Genomic DNA, 22,433 nt, shown 5'->3' with positions numbered 1-22,433 from the left:
GAATGTTTATAACTGAATACATTTACATATGCATAAAAATGTGTTTTCTTTTGTATTATTATTTTAACGAATTAATTAACATTTATGACAACCTTTTTCCAGAACACAATATAGAATGTGAGCTATAACAGGATAATGCATACATTTTATGATTTGTTTTCAAAACGGTTACAAAAATGTGGGACCCCAAAAACTTAATGTGGGACCCCATTTTTATGACTTGACCCCATTTTGAAAATTCCTAGCGCCAACACACTGCAAAAACTGAAATCTAAGTAAGATGAAATATCTCAAATAAGGGTGATATTTGCTTATTTTCTGTCTGACAAGATAATTCTTCTCACTAAGCAGATTTTATGTTAGAGTGTTTTACTTGTTTTAAGGGTTTTGGTCCTAAATGATGTTGGTAAGATATTACAGCTTGTTGCTGAGATTTTATGACCTATATTGAGTAAAACATGCTTGAAACTAGAATATCAACTGTTGCAAAGCTGTGTCATCAACACTCACAAGTGTAAAACTACTTTTTTAAAGTAATAATTTCTTACTTCAAGCATGAAAAAAAAAATCATGATCCCGAGCTCAATATTTTTCAACATATTGAGCAAAAAGGTCTCTTTTTTTTTTTCCTACCAAGAAAAGTGCACTTGTTATTAGTGAGAATATACCTATTTTAAAGGTATTTTTGGGTTCATTGAGGCTAGCTAATTTTACTTGTTTTGGAAAGTCCTGACAAGCCGAATTTTCTTGTTCTATTGGCAGATAATTTTGCTTAGTTCAAATAAAATACCCCTCATTTTTTTATTTTTGTTTTTGAACACTGACTTTTTGCAGTGCACTGATGGAGTATTGGTGCGTAAACAGAAGCGGGCGGCTGTGGCCTGCGGGCCGGTTCTAATACTGATCAAATATCATGCATAGATAATTCATTTGCGGGCCTTGACTTTGATACGTCGGAACTAAAGTATCAAAAGTATCGATATTTTGATTTGAGGATCGTTAGTAGCGCATAAAGATCTGGTATCGGTGTTATCGATATTTCACACGTCACTATCAAAAATGTAATAGTGTTGAGCAAGATACTGAACCCTGCTCTCGATGCTTCTCAACTCAACTGGAAGCATGCAGTCATGGTCTATTGTTTATTGAATATTCTAATACAGACCCTTTGTTTGTACAGTGTGGATTCTGAGTAGCTTGCATGAGTACCAGCGGGGACGAGAAGGGGAGAGTGGCTCACACAGGGCATGTGACAGGAGGGTGGCACGGGGATGATGGAGTACATCAAGCTGTGACCCCCCACTCCTCATTTACCCTCACCCCCTACTTCATAGAGGAAATTAAAGAGCTGTGTGCAGGAGGAGAAGAGAGGAGGAGGGTGGTGATTTAGAGTGCTGCACAGTGGGGGGATGGGGACCCGGCACATTAGAGTTAATTACTGAATAATGAGGAACAATTTATTGTGTTCTAGTTAGAGACATCAAAATACCGCTGGATACGGCGCCTATAGCATAGACTGGACGTATTTCTTGCATCTGTTCAATAGAGGGGTTATTAAATGTCGCTTACCTGCGTGGTTAAGGACCTCGGGGCTTGTTTCAATTGAGGTGCCGTGTCAGTTCTTAGCTGTGTTAACAGTTTTTAGTCGGTACCAAGCACTCGGACTGTTGTCTTCTTGTCTAATTCTGTTAAGAAATGTGGCAGTTTGGTTCAAGAACCGGTATGAGGGAATGGTGAATTAACAAGTCGTATATACCGTATTTTTCGGACTATAAGTCGCAGTTTTTTTCATAGTTTGGTCAGGCTCCGGTGCGATTTATATATGTTTTTTTCCTTCTTTATTATGCATTTTCGGCAGGTGCGACTTATACTCCGAAAAATACGGTACACAGGAAATTATTCACTAAAGCTGCGAGATATGAAGGAGGGTTTGGAGGGGGAGGCATGCCACCGCCTTGGTGCAGAACCCTGAACTAGGTGATGCGCTAATTATTGCTCATGTTAAATAATGATGTGCGATACCACCGATTTTCTTTCCCATCCAATACCGAGTAAAACTCAGGCTGGTAATGGCGATACCGATACTATGTCCAAATATATCTAACGTGTCTGGTAAAATGCAAAAAGGAGTGTATTTCAGTTGTTGCTGCTCTTGGTTAATCATCTTCAAACTTAAAAATATCACAAGGAGAAACAAATAATGGTGTTATTCTGTGCTGAATACGTTATGTCAGTAATTCTCAAACTGTGCCAACCCTCCCGATTTTTCCGGGAGACTCCCGAATTTCAGGGTCCCTCCAGAAAATCTCCCGGGGCAGCTATTCTCCCGAATTTCTCCCGATTTTCACCCGGACAACAGTGCAAACTCTCAAGGATTGGGGTTATATACAAACAGCGTGCCGGCCCAGTCACATGTTGTATGCGGCTTCTGCATACACACAAAAGTGACTGCAAGACATACTTGGTCAACAGCCATACAGGTCACACTGAGGGTGGCCGTATAAACAACTTTAACACTGTTTCAAATATGCGCCACACTGTGAACCCACACCAAACAAGAATGACAAATACATTTCGGGAGAACATCCGCACCGTAACACAACATAAACACAACAGAACAAATACCCAGAATCCCTTGCATCCCTCACTCTTCCGGGCTACAATATACACCCACGCTACCCCCCCACACCCCCCCCAATCTCCCGAATTCGAAGGTCTCAAGGTTGGCAAGTATGGGTTGCAGGCTCCATCTAGTGCTGGGGTGTCAAACTCATTTTAGCTCAAGGGCCGCATGGAGGAAAATCTATTACCGAGTGGGCCAGAATCGTAAAATTATGGCATGATAACTTAAAAATAAAGACAACGCCAGGTTGTTTTCTTTGTTTCACTTTGGCCAAAAATAGAACAAGCCCATTCTGAAAACGGATAAATCACAAATAATCCTCTGGACAAAACACTTCAAGTTTGTTGACAATTCTGAGGAGTTTGGTGCGGTTTCAAAAACACAATGAGCTTAGACTTTGTCTCAGTGTATCTACAAAGCCAGGATTAAACTTTAAATCACAGTCTTTCTGGGATTGAACAAAAAAACACAACATGTAAAGTCTTCGAGGTATCAAATACCTCCTTTGTCGTGTCCACGTATCCATCCAGAGCTAACACAACAAACCGTAAGAAACTGAGGTAAAAACTATTCAAAAGGGTTAAGTTCACTTTTCTCGTGTTTGACACAGACATTTTGGGGCAACAAGGGGGCCAAATGACTATGTGTTCGAAGCAGAAGACGTAAAACGGCAGGTTTTAAGTTTCATGTGGGTCGAGGAGGAGGAGCCACAGTCACCCTTTACTGTGTACCTCTTGCTTGGCCCCGGTATAAACTGTTTGCTTGCCTAACAGAATTGTTATTGTGACATCCAGTGGACACATTTAGAACAACAGTTTATTTCGTTAAAAAAAACCAAAAAAAACCCAGCTAATTTTAATACTTGGCAAACTCATTACTTGGCCCGGATATAACCTGATCTGGCCCACGGGCCGGAGGCTTGGCACCCCTAATCTAGTGGTATGTCAAAGAAGTCTGAATATGTACTGGTTATTGAGTATTATCATTGATGTTTGTGCATTGTGTGTAATGTTAGTGGCTACAAATATTAAATATACTTGTTAAATAAAACCTCTGCCTTGTTTTTAATGAATACTTAGGCCTACTACTAGGGTAGTCAAAAAATGTTTTTTTATAATACAAAAACAAATAAAATAATATATATATATATATATATATATATATATATATATATATATATATATTTTTTTTTTTTTTTTTTTTTTATTTTTTTTTTATTATTATTATTATCATTATTATTATTTTTTTTAATCTGTCCTGTCCAGCCACTCGGGCAAATCCTATTGTTGATCTAGATGCCAATATCTGCTGTGAAGGTTTACTTTAGAAAAGAGAAGTGTTATTTGTATTTGACTTTATTAAATGTTTGGGTTAAATTGTATTCAACAAAACAGTTTTCTTTTAAGTAATATAAAGTTGAACTATGTTTTGGAGAAATGTAGCTAATCATAGAACTGCCACCCAATGTTATAAACGTTTCTTTCATGCTTGCACATTACCTAATTAACTAGGCAGAAGAAAAAGTAGTTCCTACAAGTTAGTTGAATAATTGATCATTATTGATAGAAACGCTTTAATATACACTAAAACAAGTGTAATGTGGGTATAACATAGCTCTAGATATATGCTCAGCTATTTGAAGAAAGCATTGATCTTCGCTTTGTGTTGTAGTTTACTTGGTGCTTATCGCATCACTTTTAAAGGCGCACGTCTTACAAGACATTATCAGCCTGCAGTTTCTTTCTGTGTTCACCTGTTTCATGGCCCATCTCTCACAATTGTCCCCACATAAGCAGTTTTCTTACTCCCCGATCAAGTAGAAATAATGCTGAGTGGTGTCGAGCACTTTTTTATTTTTTTCCGCGGGCTCTAATGTGCATCGCATGAATACCCATCCTTGCTTTTAGTTTTGCTTCATCTTCAGACTCCCTCTTTTCCAGACGATATCTTACAGTTGGTAGGGTATAATTACAATAGGATCTAACGAGACCATACTATATTATACTATAACTTTATACATATAAAACAGTGTTTGCCTATACCTTAGGACCGACTGGTTGTTAAACTGGTCCAGAACCAGGGCTAAGCAGGCACCTGCCTGAACCCGACCCGTGGCTCTGGTTTCTGGGGTCACGCAGGTGCCGCCGGGCCCATACTCTGCAGTCGCTGGCCAATAGAGTTTTACCAGTTTTATCTGGTAAAGTGAATGACTAGAGGCCGACGGACCATGTCACCCCAATTCTGGACCCTCTGGTCGGCTTCATTCATCCAACCAAAGAGAGACTTACCAGGGCCAGTTGATTTGGCAGATGCCCCGTCACTTCTGCTAGCTCCAGCGTCCCTAAAACATGAAAATACTGTATATGAAAAAAGCCGCAAGGAACAGCTACCCGATGAAAATTTGAGCCTTTTTTGGCTTTTTTCACTCCGATGAAAAACTTAACCTTAGCCCTCTTGAAAAACCGTGGCCCCCCGACACTTAGCCCCTCGGACACCCCGAAAAGAGCCGGACCCCGACCCGCGCACCACCTTGAAAACACGTTTCTCAAAACCCTGATATTGTTTTGATTAAACAGTTGGATTGCCCTGGTCCACACCAGTTCTCAGCCAGCCGCTATAGCGCCAGCCAAGGAGACCCGTGGGGACACCACAACGGGGAGGGTTCCATGACCAGGGATGGCTCGTTTTAATGTAAACAATGAAGGAATAATGGAATAGGTTCTTTTTTGTGGGTTTTCCTTTTTATGAAGTGGGCCTCTGGGTGGGTCCAGTACTATGTCCGAACACTGCTGAAGCCAACCAGAGGGTCCATAACCAATTCCGGAGAGGGAGCCTGACGGGAAGGCAGCGACACTTGGAAAAATTTCAACGGGTCTCCGAGCCGAGCAGCTGGCTTAGTACTGGAGCAGACCACGGGAATCTGACTTTTATATATATATATATATATATATATATATATATATATATTTATATATATATATATATATATTTATATATATATATATATATATATATATATATATATATATATATAAGCATATATATATATATATGTATGCCGTCAGGCTGAAGAAGGAGTCCTATCGGGTTCTTTTGGCTCATGGGACTCCTGAGGCAGCAGACTGGTACCGACAGGCCAAGCGGTGTGCGGCTTCAGCGGTCGCGGAGGCAAAAACTCGGACATGGGAGGAGTTCGGGGAGGCCATGGAAAAAGACTTCCGGACGGCTTCGAAGCAATTCTGGACCACCATCCGCCGCCTCAGGAAGGGGAAGCAGTGCAGTGTCAACACCGTGTATGGTGGGGATGGTGCTCTGCTGACCTCGACTGCGGATGTTGTGGATCGGTGGAGGGAATACTTCGAAGACCTCCTCAATCCTACCAGCACGTCTTCCTATAAGGAAGCAGGGCCTGGGGAATCTGTGGTGGGCTCTCCTATTTCTGGGGCTGAGGTTGCCGAGGTAGTTAAAAAGCTCCTCGGTGGCAAGGCCCCGGGGGTGGATGAGATCCGCCCGGAGTTCCTTAAGGCTCTGGATGTTGTGGGGCTGTCTTGGTTGACAAGACTCTGCAACATCGCGTGGACATCGGGGGCGGTACCTCTGGATTGGCAGACCGGGGTGGTGGTTCCTCTCTTTAAGAAGGGGAACCGGAGGGTGTGTTCCAACTATCGTGGGATCACACTCCTCAGCCTTCCCGGTAAGGTTTATTCAGGTGTACTGGAGAGGAGGCTACGCCGGATAGTCGAACCTCGGATTCAGGAGGAACAGTGTGGTTTTCGTCCTGGTCGTGGAACTGTGGACCAGCTCTATACTCTCGGCAGGGTCCTTGAGGGTGCATGGGAGTTTGCCCAACCAGTCTACATGTGCTTTGTGGACTTGGAGAAGGCATTCGACCGTGTACCCCGGGAAGTCCTGTGGGGAGTGCTCAGAGAGTATGGGGTAACGGACTGTCTTATTGTGGCAGTTCGCTCCCTGTATAATCAGTGTCAGAGCTTGGTCCGCATTGCCGGCAGTAAGTCGGACACGTTTCCAGTGAGGGTTGGACTCCGCCAAGGCTGCCCTTTGTCACCGATTCTGTTCATAACCTTTATGGACAGAATTTCTAGGCGCAGTCAGGGCGTTGAGGGGATCTGGTTTGGTGGCTGCAGGATTAGGTCACTGCTATTTGCAGATGATGTGGTCCTGATGGCTTCCTCCGGCCAAGATCTTCAACTCTCATTGATCGGTTCGCAGCCGAGTGTGAAGCGACTGGGATGGGAATCAGCACCTCCAAGTCCGAGTCCATGGTTCTCTCCCGGAAAAGGGTGGAGTGCCATCTCCGGGTTGGGGAGGAGATCTTGCCCCAAGTGGAGGAGTTCAAGTACCTCGGAGTCTTGTTCACGAGTGGGGGAAGAGTGGATCGTGAGATCGACAGGCGGATCGGTGCGGCGTCTTCAGTAATGCGGACGCTGTATCGATCCGTTGTGGTGAAGAAGGAGCTGAGCCGGAAGGCAAAGCTCTCGATTTACCGGTCGATCTACGTTCCCATCCTCACCTATGGTCATGAGCTTTGGGTCATGACCGAAAGGACAAGATCACGGGTACAAGCGGCCGAAATGAGTTTCCTCCGCCGAGTGGCGGGGCTCTCCCTTAGAGATAGGGTGAGAAGCTCTGTCATTCGAGGGGAGCTCAAAGTAAAGCCGCTGCTCCTCCACATCGAGAGGAGCCAGATGAGGTGGTTCGGGCATCTGGTCAGGATGCCACCCGAACGCCTCCCTAGGCACGTCCAACAGGTAGGAGGCCACGGGGAAGACCCAGGACACGCTGGGAAGACTATCTCTCCCGGCTGGCCTGGGAACGCCTCGGGATCCCCCGGGAGGAGCTGGACGAAGTGGCTGGGGAGAGGGAAGTCTGGGCTTCCCTGCTTAAGCTGCTGCCCCCGCGACCCGACCTCGGATAAGCGGAAGAAGATGGATGGATGGATGGATGGATATATATATATATATATATATATATATATATATATATATATATATATATATATATATATGTATACATACGTATATTTGGGCTGTGAATTTTTGGTCACCACACAATTCGATTGGATTCTTCGGGCTAACGATTACATTCAGAATAGATTCTCGATCGATTCAAAATCAATACTTTTTTAATAAAATTGGGTGCCAGTTCTATGATTAACTAAATTCCTCAGTAAAATAAACAGCTCTATATTTCTATATTACTTAAAAGTAAACTGGTTTTGTACACTTTGCACACTCTTGGCATTCTCTCGATGAGCTTCAAGCACCACCTGTGAAGCGAAAACCATTTCAGGTGACTACCTCTTGTAGCTCATCGAGAGAATGCGAAAAAGTAATCAGAGCAAAGGGTGGCTATTTTGAAGAAAATAAAATATAAAACATGTTTTTTAGTTATTTCACCTTTTTTGTTAAGTACATATCTCCACATGTGTTCATTCATAGTTTTGATGGCATTAGTGACAATCTACAATGTAAATAGTCATGAAAATAAAGCAAATCACATTGAATGAGAAGGTGTGTCCAAACTTTTGGCCTGTACTATTTATGCATGTGTATATATATATATATATAATATATATATATATATATATATATATATATATATATATATATATATATTGATTGATTGATTGATTGATTGATTGAGACTTTTATTAGTAGATTGCACAGTACAGTACATATTCCGTACAATTGACCACTAAATGGTAACACCCGAATAAGTTTTTCAACTTGTTTAAGTCGGGGTCCACTTAAATCAATTCATGGTACAAATATATACTATCATCATAATGCAGTCATCACACGAGTTAATCATCAGAGTATATAAATATATATTGAATTATTCACATTATTTACATTATTTACAATCCGGGGTGTGGGATGTGGAGGGTTCGGGGCGGTTAGGTTTGGTTGATATCAGCACTTCGGTCATCAACAATTGCATCATCAGAGAAATGGACATTGAAACAGTGTAGGTCTGACTTGGTAGGATATGTACAGCAAGTGGTGGACATAGAGAGATCAGAAAGCAGTATATACATTTGATTATTTACAATCCGGGGAGGTGGGATGTGGAAGGGGGAGGGTGTTAGTTTATATATATATATATATATATATATAAACTAACACCCTCCCCCTTCCACATCCCACCTCCCCGGATTGTAAATAATCAAATTATTATTATTGTTTTATTATATATTAGTTTATATATATATATATATATATATATATATATATATATATATATATATATATATATATATATATATAAACTATGTGCTTGAAGCTCATCGAGAGAATGCCAAGAGTGTGCAAAGCCGTAATCAGAGCAAAGGGTGGCTATTTTGAAGAAACTAGAATATAAAACATGTTTTCAGTTCTTTCACCTTTTTTCGTTAAGTACATAACTCTACATGTGTTCATTCATAGTTTTGATGCCTTCAGTGACAATCTACAATGTAAATAGTCTTGAAAATAAAGAAAACACATTGAATGAGGAGAAGGTGTGTCCAAACCTTTAGCCTGTACTGTATATGTATACACACACACACACACACACACACACAAATAGATAACCCAATGTGGACCCCCAGTAAAAAGGTTTGGGGACCCCTGAACTGGACTGATGTTTAATGATATCAGTGTCAACTACCCTACTGCTGTAATATATAATGTTGCTCACTATAGGCTGCCTCTTGATGTGTCAAACTTGCTGTATAGTCCTAGGAACAGTGTGAAGTATCCAGACCCTTTGATGTGCTAAATACAAAACCTGACCAGAGAACAAAGCAGCTGTCAACAACCACTCAGAAGTCAACCACGCCAGTTATTATTGAGTTTCTGTCACTGTTGTGTAGACACGGTCTCTAGTAGACACGGTCTCTAACCCCATCACTGCAACAACAAAGACAGATGGTTTTTTTTTTAGAAATAAACACTGAGGTTTTCCTCTGTAAAATGTAACTGATGATGATTATCTGCAGATACAGCATTTTTTTTGCCCAGAGTACTATGGACAAAGGGTCAATGGTTTGGCACCGTACAGCCACTATAGCGGTACTGTGACCTCCAGAATATGACTTTAACTTTGTCAGAGGTTCCAAGCATTAACAGCAACACAATCCCTGCATCACAAATCACACGCAAGTTATGAGGAGTTGCATGCTGCGTCTCTCGTGACATTGAGGAAGAAAGCGGGAAGGTGCTCGCTGAGTGCGCGGCCATGCTGTGTTGCCCAAATAGATACATTCCCTTTTAGTGGGATGCAGCCTTCAGAATGTTCCAGCGAGACGGATGACTGCTGCTTGAATGTTAATGAGGGGCTCCTTTAGACCTGCATAAATTAAATGATTAGATGTCTGCAATCATGCAAGGTCCTTAGGTGTCCCCTATTTACGGCATTTGAAATGTAGTTTCTTTTATTTACGACCCGTCTACCCCAGCACGGGCGTTGCCACCTGAGCAGCCCAACACTTTCAAAAGACGAGTATTTTTAATGACCTGTAAATGAATCATTTTTGGCAGAATCATAAGGCGAGGGGCCCTTCCCCTTTTGAGACAACAAAGTAAGGAATGGTGGCGTTAATGCTCTATGCGGTTGTTACCACTAGGGGGCCTACATGATCATAGCCTCGGCTTTTGTAATGATTTGAAGACGTTTTTATTTCATTCAAGTCCGTCAGGTTTCAAAGACAACGTCATAAAAGTTAAGATAAAAAGAAAATTGCTTTCAAAGTTCAAAAAAGGATTGTTTGATTTAAATTAGGGATCTAATACTACCTAAACCTCCAATGCAAAATCGCAAAATGGTTCATTCAAACCCAACATGGAACACTTTACTGTTTACTTAACACAGATGTCATCAAAGCATTCTCACACAGTGCCAACATTTGGGAACCAGGATTAGGTGTTGGGAGAAAGGTAAAATTATCCATCCATCCATTTTCTACCGCTTATTCCCTTCGGGGTCGCGGGGGGCGCTGGAGCCTATCTCAGCTACAATCGGGCGGAAGGCGGGGTACACCCTGGACAAGTCGCCACCTCATCACAGGGCCAACACAAATAGACAGACAACATTCACACTCACATTCACACACTAGGGCCAATTTAGTGTTGCCAATCAACCTATCCCCAGGTGCATGTCTTTGGAGGTGGGAGGAAGCCGGAGTACCCGGAGGGAACCCACGCAGTCATGGGGAGAACATGCAAACTCCACACAGAAAGATCCAGAGCCCGGGATTAAACCCAAGACTACTCAGGACCTTTGTATTGTGAGGCAGATGCACTAACCCCTTTTCCACCGTGCTGATCAATATATTTCTGGCAGCGTCGGACAAAGTTATGTTTCAATTTTACTTTTGCATCTCATGGCACGTAATTGTAGTGCGTACAAGGAATCTTATTGAAAGTTCAAAAAAGAGGCGGCACTAGTTTTTAAAGACAGAGGAAAAACTGGGTAACACACGGCACACAGACAAAGCTTAACCTATTGTTAATGTAAACATATGCATCCATAAACATGGATGCATATGCAAAACTGCAATAAATTTATCTATGCAGTAATATATTTATTTATATTTGCACTTTATTGCTCTTTTATCCTGCACAACAACGAGCTAATGCAACAAAATTTTGTTCTTATCTGTACTGTAAAGTTCAAATTTGAATTGACAACAAAAAGAAGTCTAAGTCTATAACAATCTACAAGGTTAATTAATACAGTTCGCTTCTCCTTCATCCCCTCCATTTATATGCTTTATTTTGTATTTCAGGTTATCATTACATATATGTACTGTTGCATTTGAAACAATTGTATTGTTGATAATAGAGGTAATTATTGTTATTATTCATTATCAATAGTGCTATTTCTATTGGTATTTGTATTGCTCCATTTGTAGTGTATTAATGCTCATTGTCATTTCTGTGTTATTAATATTTATTGCACTAACTGCTTCTTTGCTATCACTTTTACCATCATGCTTGTACATATCCTATTCGCTGGTGCTGTTCTGTTGTTGTTATTGTTGTGTTTGTTGTCTATTTGTCTTATTCCCCTCTTGTCTCCATAATTTCCCCCCCTTTTTTCCTCTTTCTATCCCCTCCTGCTCTGGCCTGGCTGCACCAAATAATATAAATCTATTTAATAATGTCAAATACAAATAAGGCAACAAGAGAAGTATCCCACACTTCTCTTTTGTAAAGTAAATCTGTACAGCTGATAAGGGCATCAACAATATGATTTGCCTGAGTAGCTGGACAGGACAAAAAATAACAAATAAAAACATAGACAGAGGAGGCTCAACCCCTAGTAGATGCACTAATATTAATAGTCATAATAAGGAATTATTATTAGGGCTGTCAAGTGGTTAATTTTTTTAATTAGATTACTCACACTCTCGACTCGTGATTATTGTTTGCTTGCGTAGATAAAATTTGCTTCGGAAAATACCTCAATATTTGGATACAAATGCAAATTTGTAGTATTTGCAAAATTACAGTTACTAATCAGCAATGGAGTAAACGCACTCATAAACAACTTACATAGTGCACCATTTAAATCTGCATTTACTCTTCTTTAGTTGAACCAGTTGTTTGAACAAACTTTTTTTACCTTCTCAAATGACAATTCTGATCTTTTTTTCCATCGTCTGGCGGTGGTTTGGCTTCAAGCGTTGCGACAAAAAGAAGCACCACTGCTAATGTAGCATCATTTGAAAAGTCACCCGCTAGAGAATAAGGAGTGCCTGAAACTCCGCATGTCAACATCTCCGTTCGGTGCCACACCAACAAAATGCCGAAGCAACTATTTCCAGATCAACACCGTATGAAAAAAATAGTCAACAACAGGAAGAGATAACGTCCGCAGGAACCTACCACATAGCGAAGGACATACACTATTTGATATCCTATTAAGCAGCTCATTTTTATTTGACACTTATTGAAATATCTTGTGTGACATCATGCACAAAAGTGCACTCATAGCTTGTTTTAAAATGTCTCTGACAATCTTGCACTTTCTGTTTTGGAAATGAAATGAATGTTTGTGCCACTGCTTGATTGATTGAGACTTTTATTAGTAGGTTGCACAGTGAAGTACAAATTCCGTACAATTGACAACTAAATGGTAACACCCGAATAAGTTTTACAACTTGTTTAAGTCAGGGTCCAATGCTTAATAACTGTTCAATAAATACAGTTTTGGTAAATTGACTTAGTTGTGATTTCCCTCTCTGCATGAAAGTTTAAAATGAGCATATATCAGTGACGTGCGGTGAGGTTGATGGCTGGTGAGGCACTGACTTCATCACAGTCAGATTTACAAACATATGAACCCTAAAGAGTATCTTATTCACCATTTGATTGGCAGCAGTTAACGGGTTATGTTTAAAATCTCATTCCAGCATTCTTCCCTGCTTGGCACTCAGCATCAAGGGTTGGAATTGGGGGTTAAATCACCAAAAATGATTCCCAGGCGCGGCTGCCCACTGCTCCCCTCACCTCCCAGGGGGTGATCAAGGGATGGGTCAAATGCAGAGGACAAATTTCATTACACCTAGTGTGTGTGTGACAATCATTGGAACTTTAACTTAACTTTAACTTTACACATACAAACTGTAGCACACAAAAAAGCACATTTAATAAAAAAAACGTTATTATGGTCTTACCTTTACTTAGAAATTAAGTCCATGCGCCGCAACTAAAGCCCTCACTTAAACTTTCCACGTGCAAGATTGAATCTATTCAAAAAAGTGTAACCGAGGGTTTATAAATGTCGCCTATACTGCATGAAACTACAAAATAACAAACACGGAGGCTCCAGTTTACACGAGGACCACTTTATTTACCTTCTTTCAAAAACCTCCGCAACGTGACATCACTTCCGCTCTTAGCGCCTTCAAAATAAGAGCTCAAGGCATATACTGTATAACAGCGCATAACAGGAACTTAACATCACAAAGAGGAAAGCCCATGAAAATAGGTTACAAAAGTTATTTAATAAGAAGCCAAAAAGTGCAAAAACAATAATGTTCGTGTTGGAGGAGTTGTGAATTAGGTACACCTGCAGTCTGCAGGTGTATCTAATGTTGTGTCCCTGCAGTCATTCACAACTCCTCCAACACCAACATTATTGTTTTTGCACTTTTTGGCTTCTTATGAAATAATTTTTTTAAATAGATTCAATCTTGCACGTGGAAAGTTTAAGTGTGGGCTTTAGTTGATATAACAATTCTACGGCGGGGGTGCAGGAGGCGAGCCTCAGCCAGTGCGTCTTTTGCAGCCGTTTTATGATCGCTCAGCACAAGAAATACTTTACACACATGCAGTTGTTGACAAAATACACTGTACATTATATACCTCAGCTAACTAAACTATGGAAATGTATAATATAGTTCATATAGCAATACAGTCTCACTGCAGCAGGCCAGCAGTTAGCCGAGTCATTGCGCAATCCATGTTGCGGCACTGAGTGACATGCCTCAACTGGCTGCTATTCACCGCACCGTCTCTTCTCAGTATTTGAACGGCAAATGTGAAAATTCAGCGATTTTGAATAAAAATAATCTAAAACTGGTGAAGTTAAATGGAAAATAACTTTATAGTATAATCACTGGATACATATAACAATTTAATTTTTTTTTTTCTTTTTACATTTTTTTTCTTTCCATGATGGCAGGTGAGGCCCCGCCTCACCTGCCTCTAGTGACTGCACGTCACTGGCATATTTTAATGCAGTATGAACAAGAATGTTTTAATGTAGACACATAGAATCATCACACTGGTGTGATTATATGCATCAAGTGTTCATTCAAGGCTAAGGCAAAATATCGAGATATATATCGTGTATCATGACATGGCCTAAAAATATTGAGATATTAATAAAAGGCTATATCGTCCAGCCCTACTTCATATTGCTCCAAACTGTACACTCAGTAGATACAGTATAACACTTTCTAATGGACAGTCAGTGGCGGACTCTTTTGACTCAGTCAAGGACATTCTTAAGGCTCCTGAGACCCCCGAGAAGACCCTTGAGTGTTGCAACAATGAGTACCTGATTGCAGCAGACAGTCGTCCACTCCACTTTTGTGTGGCGAGAACGAGGGCGATCAATTTCTCTTAAAAATCATACTTTTGTTACTCCCTCTATTTATTAACCTAATGAATTTCTGACTGCAGCGCCAGTTCCACTGAAACTGCTTGGCGGCATAATTCTCTGAAACATTTGTTCATTGCCGCTGGGGAACATTATATGAAGGCAGGGCTTACAACACCATCAATATGCCCAAGATGACAATCGGACGTCTCATAGATATTAATGGAAGTGCAAATTAAATCAAAGTCGAAGTGCGGCATTTGGGGCTATGATCAATGCCTTTTGCACGGTCGGATTTAATATGGGGTTGGTAATTTGAGTATCCAAACAAAATGTGCATCTTAATGGGAAAGATGAAAGCGATCCCACATGGGGTCGAAATAATACATTAGCCGCATTGTAATTTGAGAACTCCGAGTGCAATGTTTCACTTTCTTGTTATTAATGTTGAACAGAAGCCTGATAAACGCAGGATGCGGTCTGTCTGACTTGTTTTTCAACACCTCCCGAGATGTCACGGGAGAACCCTTCAGATAACAAAATGAAAATCATAATCACATTCAGTAAGGGCGTTCAGATCGAATATGAAACAAACAAAACAGGAAAAATGCACGACTAATTAATTACCGCCGGAAGCAAGGACACGTCGTCGCTGTTGCATTCACAATTAGGAAGGAACAACATCAGGTTTGTCTGATTGGATTATTTATGTTAAGAGGGAACACAACAAGAGCATGTTTTGGTAAATTCAGTAAGCAACACAATGACACACAACATAGGGATGCTACACAACATTACTTACATGTTTTTGGTACTGCATCAAAATACACTCGGCATATAATGAGCCAAGACAACAACAAGATCAATAAGTTGTTTTGTCAAATTAGAGAATACCATGGTAGCTGTCTTTTGTTCCACACGGTTAAAAAAATTTTGCGGATGTATCTTCAAAAACACCACTTTGGTACCATAGTGGTTTGAGTTTATGACCCCTCCGTGTGTTGTGCTGTGTGGATGAGTGTTTGCTATTATCAAATAAACACCGCACTTCATTTTAAGACGACTGAAATTCCACTAACAAGTTCTCTTTATGTATTGTTTGCCACTGCAAATTAATTTGGCTTTTATTTCCCATAACATCTATTAGTTTTGGAGTAATGTGTGGATAACTAGGCAGCACGGTGGAGCAGTGGTTAGCAAATGAGAAGGTCCTGGGTTCCATTCCCTGGAGAACATGACAGCGTGGGTTTTCTGCGCGACTTCCAAAGGCTGATTGGCGACATTTGATTGCGTGATTGGCCCTAGTGTGTGAATGTTGTGTGTCTATCTGTGTTGGCCCTGCAATGAGGTGGCGACTTGTCCAAGGTGTACCGTGGCTTCTGTCCAAATGCAGCTGGGATAGGCTCCAGCCCACTTGCGACCCTGAGAGGGACAAGTGGTAGGAAATGGATGTGTGTAGATAACTAACAATTATTATTTTGATGACTTCATTTCTAATGATTACCGTATTTTTCGGACTATAAGTCGCAGTTTTTTTCATAGTTTGGCCGGGGGTGCGACTTATACTCAGGAGCGACTTATGTGTGAAATTATGAACACATTACCGTAAAATATCAAATAATATTATTTAGCTCATTCACGTAAGAGACTAGACGTATAAGATTTCATGGGATTTAGCGATTAGGAGTGACAGGTTGTTTGGTAAACGTATAGCATGTTCTATATGTTATAGTTATTTGAATGACTCTTACCATAATATGTTACGTTAACATACCAGGCACGTTCTCAGTTGGTTATTTATGCCTCATATAACGTACACTTATTCAGCCTGTTTTTCACTATTCTTTATTTATTTTAAATTGCCTTGCAAATGTCTATTCTTGGTGTTGGGTTTTATCAAATAAATTTCCCCAAAAAATGCGACTTATATATGTTTTTTTCCTTCTTTATTATGCATTTTCGGTTGGTGCGACTTATACTCCGAAAAATACGGTACTTCAAAACTGATATGGTTAACATTATGAGCAAAAAACAAACACAAAATAAATGGCTGTTTACGGACTTCCCTGCTCTTCCATAGCCAGCATAGCCTGTGCTCACTCATCCTCTTTCAGCATTTCCTCAAGCATCTTAAGGAAAACATCAGTAGAAGAGGACATAAGTAGAATACAAACGTCTTACCTTCTTTTTCTCTCATTTTTAAGTGACAGGTTTGTTCTTCTTTCTACATTTTTCTGCAGGTCCTTACTCAGTCTTTCTCCCCTTCGAGGGTGCTTCTGATTTTCAGGATCACATTTGGCTCGACTCTTTTACATTTTTTTCTATCTAAACTCCGACCAAAATCCTTCTTCTTCAAAGCTATCATTAAAATGATAGCTGCAAATTACACTCCTCTCGCTTGATCCCTCCCATTTTGACTGGAGAGGTCCATATTTTCCAAATATTCCCATCATTTGGAAATGTATGCAGGCTGACCCCTTCTTTAGTTGTGTTACTACAACCTGCACCAATGCATCTGGCAGACAGTTTTACTACTATCTTTCAAATTAAGCGTGAAAATAACGTGATTTGGGATGAAGATGCTAACAAAACACCTATTACACAATATGAAATTGCCTCCAGTCTTGTGAAGGTGACGTCAGCCGGCTTATGCAGACTCGCCCACATTTTGGAGCTTAAAGTTGGCGTTCCAAAATGTGCAGACACTCGATAGAAACAAGTTCAAAATCATATTTCTATTTTGGAAGTAAATTAACCTGTTGACATTAGTGTTGTCCTGATACCGATATTTTGGTACCAGTACCAAAATACATTTATACTTTTCGTACACCTATATATTTTATATATATATATATATATATATATATATATATATATATACTCAAGTATTTCATATATATGTATATATATATATATATATATATATATATATATATATGAAATACTTGACTTTCAGTGAATTCTAGCTATATATATATATATATATATATATATATATATATATATATATATATATATATATATATATTTATTTTATTAAATATATATATATATATATATATATATATATATATATATATATATATATATATATATATAGTATAGCAGTTGTGCACTGCACTCTCTAAAAGCCCTAGATGTTATTGTCACATATGCATGTACAGTAGATGGCAGTATTGTCCTGTTTAAGAGTGTCACAACATTGCTGTTTACGGTAGACAAACTGCTTTACGGTAGACGAAAACGTGACTGCTGTTGTTGTTTGTTGTTACCGCGCTGGGAGGACGTTAATGAAACTTCTTAACAATAAACCCACATAAGAAACCAAGAACTCGCCCTTGATCATTCTACAGTTATAACGTGATTGGGCAGGCACGCTATTTATATTGTGGGAAAGCGGACATGAAAACAGGCTGTCGACACGTCACTCAGGTCCGCATGGAACTGGAGGGGGCGTGGCCTCCAGCTCCGCCTGAATTTCGGGAGATTTTCGGGAGAAAATTTGTCCCGGGAGGTTTTCGGGAGAGGCGCTGAATTTCGGGAGTCTCCCGGGAAATCCGGGAGGGTTGGCAAGTATGGTGTGTAAGAAACGTACTTTATTTGTCGCCATAGAGGCGAGGATTAGTGATTTAGAAGTAGCTACAACACTGCAGACTGCGGATGGACTTGTCTTAAAGCACCTCTTCCTGAGGGCGTTTCAGTGTAATAGCTTTACCTTTATCGTTAGTTTTTAAGCCAAAATGGGTCCGTTCGCCCTTTTCTGTCTACACACACAGTCTGCTTGTAAGTACTCCGTGATTGTGCACTGCCGAACATGCTTGTCCGCTCGTAAACCAGAAATGTCACGACGTGACGATGACGGGGTAGCGGGAGGGTGGGGTACCGGTACTTTTTAGAGGCGGTATAGTACCGAATATGATTCATTAGTATCGTGGTACTATACTAATACCGGTATACCGTACAACCCTAGAAGACATAATTTTTAGGTCCAGAACTATGACATAAGTGCCAATAACAGTATTAGAGGGCAAGTTGAAGCTTGTTTCTGACCATTTCCTGTGTGACTATAGACTTGGTTTTATATTAACCACTTCATGTCAGCAGTACTGGTGCACCTGTATCCACCCAAATGAGCACTGAAAAAAAAAATTACGAACCTGTTTCCCCCCCCCTCATCCTTGTGGCGTCACAGAGAGAATGCCACGCTGGACAGTTTCCTATGTGGCACATCTAAATGTCTGATAACGGCATTAACTGCATTAATAAGGTGCAAGATTCTCCCTTCAAACATGTCAAAGCAAGTGTTCGTAACAAAACAGTGCTATCCATCAATAAAAGTGTATATTGATATTGTCAAATGTCAACATATCATCCATAAACACAAAGGTCCTCTCACACATTGCCGTGGTGTGTTGTTCAGCACTGACCCCTGAGGTCCCTGTGAGCGTCTGCTGCAGGGAAACATTGCACGTTCTGACAGACTGCAACATTAATCAAGGTTGATCTCAAGTGTGAGGGCACAAGAGTCTTTTTTTTTCTTCTTCCCTGCATCGCTGTATCTTACAATCACCCTGCGCTGCATCACAAAGACAAGTCTGACGGAAGCCGAAAACTGTTATTATCTTTTAATTTTAAGCATTTACTACTTCATATTTTATATGCTATTATTTGAGAGCATACATGTGAAATGGCATTGAATTACAGAAGGGGTTGTAATGATTTCAGCACAAAGTATACAGAATTATCAAAATAAGTCACACATTTTGGATCTTATTCTGTTTGACATACTGTATTTATCGTATTTTCCGGACTACAGAGCGCCACAACCACTACATTTTAGAATAAAAACATATATTAGCTGCACCGGACTATAAGCCGCAGATACATAAAAAGGTTGCAAAATAAGTTATTTACACAAAAATATTTTGTAAATATTTACTAACATACCTTAATTGTTTCCAACAGCAGTAAAACAGATCAAACAAAACAGAAGTCATCGTCATGGATCCACTAGCTGTGGAAGCTAGCTCTCCAATCAGCTAAGCAGACTCAATAGCTCCTTGATGACGTTTTGGTGAATTTACTGAGGAATTTGTGAAACTAAAACAATACAAAAATAATGCCATTGTAAGTTAATATTACTAGCACAGACACTTGGCTATATATTATCATATTAGTTAATGCTAACGACACTCGCTTGATTAGATTACGATAGCACGTACAAATGTGCATGAAACACTCCTTAGTAAGTATGAATAGTTTTAGTAATATTGCAAAACTTACAAACATTGCTTGGACTATAAGACGGAACTGCACTTGTACTTCCGGTTCAAGGCACTAAATAGAAAGAAATACTGTAAACGTTCAGACCCCAGCACCTGCAGTCCGTGAACTCGTCCTAAAGAGGGAGCCATAGCATAAACAATAACTCAGTGTCTCTGCTTGGGTTTATGGAAAACTACTTGTTGCATACAAAACATAATGGCCATTAGCAAAAAAAAATAATCCATACATTAGCCGTACCATTTTATAAGCCACAGGGTTCAAAGCGTAGAAAATAGCTAGTGGCTTATAAAAGAAAACTAGACAAGGAAAAGAATCAGCAACTTTGTCGATTTAAATTAACATTAGATCTGCCCACATTTAATGCTTTAACGATTAATCACAAAAATATGTATAAACCCAGTTTAACAACCCTGACCCTCGGCCTCGGGTATTTACCTGAAAAGCAGACATTTGCCTTTTTAGGAAAGGGTGAAAGGGAAAATGCAGACATAAGTGCACTAAGTTATATTTATGAATAAGTTTAGTATGTTAGTAATATTTTTTATTAGGTTGTTTTTTGCCACATTAATACATAATTGTTCAAAATGTGTCCTTCACTATACTAGACCATTACCAAGTTTGGGGCAAATAAATAACGTGCATTCAAGTAAAACATGTCGTGTATGAAAATAAAATCACTATTGTATCACAATATTGGCTCTTTTAAAAGGTGATTTAAATAATGCAGGCATGCAGTAAAGTATGATTAATTGTTAATAATCTGATTAAAGAATTATTGGTTTGACAGCCCTAATTAATATATGCGTGCATTGCATAAAAAAAACACAGAATCTTGACCACACATTTTAATTCCCTGATTATTGTAACTAGTTAAATATAACGACTTTTATATAAGTGTACCTAATGAAGTTGCTTAGTGTTTTAGTTTAGTTGGTGTTTTCATTTGGTTGCTTTCTGTTATTAATATACTGCATTTAAAAATGCAGTATATTAATATAAGTATTTATATATTATATAGGTGGGATTGCAAAAATATTATTTGACTATTATATATACACATAAGGAAGTGTTAACTTCTTTATAATGTGAAACCCTTTGTTTTAAATGTGATCTTGGCTGCCTTTCTGTATACACACTGCCCCTTAGTGGCGGTATGGTGTAACGACCTGTCCAAGCTGCTTTTGACTGAACGGCCTCTGCCAAATTTTGAGGACAAAGTTAGATTTTTCATCATAAATTGCGTGCACTGATAAGCATCACAATCGTCCCTGCGATGTGAATGCACATGGAGTTAAATAGCAGAAGGCAGAGGAGATGATCAGATCTCACTCCATATCTTAATGGGATCCTCTCACGCGCCATTCCCATTAATGGCCAATCCCCCAATTATGTAAATCAGAGAGCGGTCACTACAGCAGAGAAGTTGAAGTTGCTCACACAAACAGCAACAGTGTCACATTGCACAGAGGGCTAATTGGTCACTACTTTTCATATAATTGCAGCCGATGGGGTCACGTCTTTGGCTAACCTCTCTTTTAAGTATTGTTTTTCAGCACACAAACAGTTAATGGAGCAATTAAGACGGGGCTCACAAGCACCACTCGCGGGGACCATTTGGCATGGCAGAGATTGGAAGAGGAGGACATGGGATGGTGGACATGGCGCTCCCCAGAGTGGGAGTCAAAGTGTGTGTAACATGTCTCCTGAGTCCCGAGTGTATGTGGGTGTCATCTCTGAATCAATAATTCTGGATCAGGACCACTTTGGGATTTGACGCATAATAAACGCTCCTAACTAGGGATGTCCCAATCAACATTTCGAGTCCCGATTCGATACTTTGACAATAGATTATAGAACTGAAAATGGTTTATAGCAAGTAACTGAAGTAAACACTAGAGCAGTGGTTCTTAAAGGGGAACATTATCACCAGACCTATGTAAGCGTCAATATATACCTTGATGTTGCAGAAAAAAGACCATATATTTTTTTAACCGATTTCCGAACTCTAAATGGGTGAATTTTGGCGAATTAAACGCCTTTCTATTATTCGCTCTCGGAGCGATGACGTCACAACGGGAAGCAATCCGCCATTTTCTCACTTTCGTCGGTGTGTTGTCGGAGGGTGTAACAACACGAACAGGGACGGATCCAAGTTGCACCAGTGGCCCAAAGATGCGAAAGTGGCAAGAAATTGGACGAAATTTGTTCAAAATACGAGGGTGTGGGGAAAGCCGACGAAATGGTCAGTCGTTTGTTCCGCACACTTTACCGACGAAAGCTATGCTACGACAGAGATGGCAAGAATGTGTGGATATCCTGCGACACTCAAAGCAGATGCATTTCCAACGATAAAGTCAAAGAAATCTGCCGCCAGACCCCCATTGAATCTGCCGGAGTGTGTGAACTATTCAGG

General features: G+C 40.0%; 1 protein-coding gene across 5 annotated transcripts in view; it reads right to left on the bottom strand.

The window, feature by feature from the left end:
* Positions 1 to 22,433, bottom strand: part of LOC140680191 (uncharacterized) — a 126,141-nt gene that overhangs the window by 89,576 nt on the left and 14,132 nt on the right. For 3 of the 5 annotated variants that reach the window (XM_072916606.1, XM_072916605.1, XM_072916604.1), the window contains exon 3: positions 4,912 to 4,964. The exons of the other annotated variants lie outside the window; for them this stretch is intronic. In XM_072916606.1, coding sequence (XP_072772707.1) covers positions 4,912 to 4,964 — 53 coding nt within the window. The remainder of the gene's footprint in view (positions 1 to 4,911; positions 4,965 to 22,433) is intronic. 5 annotated transcript variants of the gene reach the window in all.

This window comes from Nerophis lumbriciformis, linkage group LG28 (assembly GCF_033978685.3).
Source record: "Nerophis lumbriciformis linkage group LG28, RoL_Nlum_v2.1, whole genome shotgun sequence".
NCBI classification, from domain to species: Eukaryota; Metazoa; Chordata; class Actinopteri; order Syngnathiformes; family Syngnathidae; genus Nerophis; species Nerophis lumbriciformis.
The sequence above is the reverse complement of the archived record's forward strand: the minus strand, read 5'-3'. Positions and strand labels throughout refer to the sequence as shown.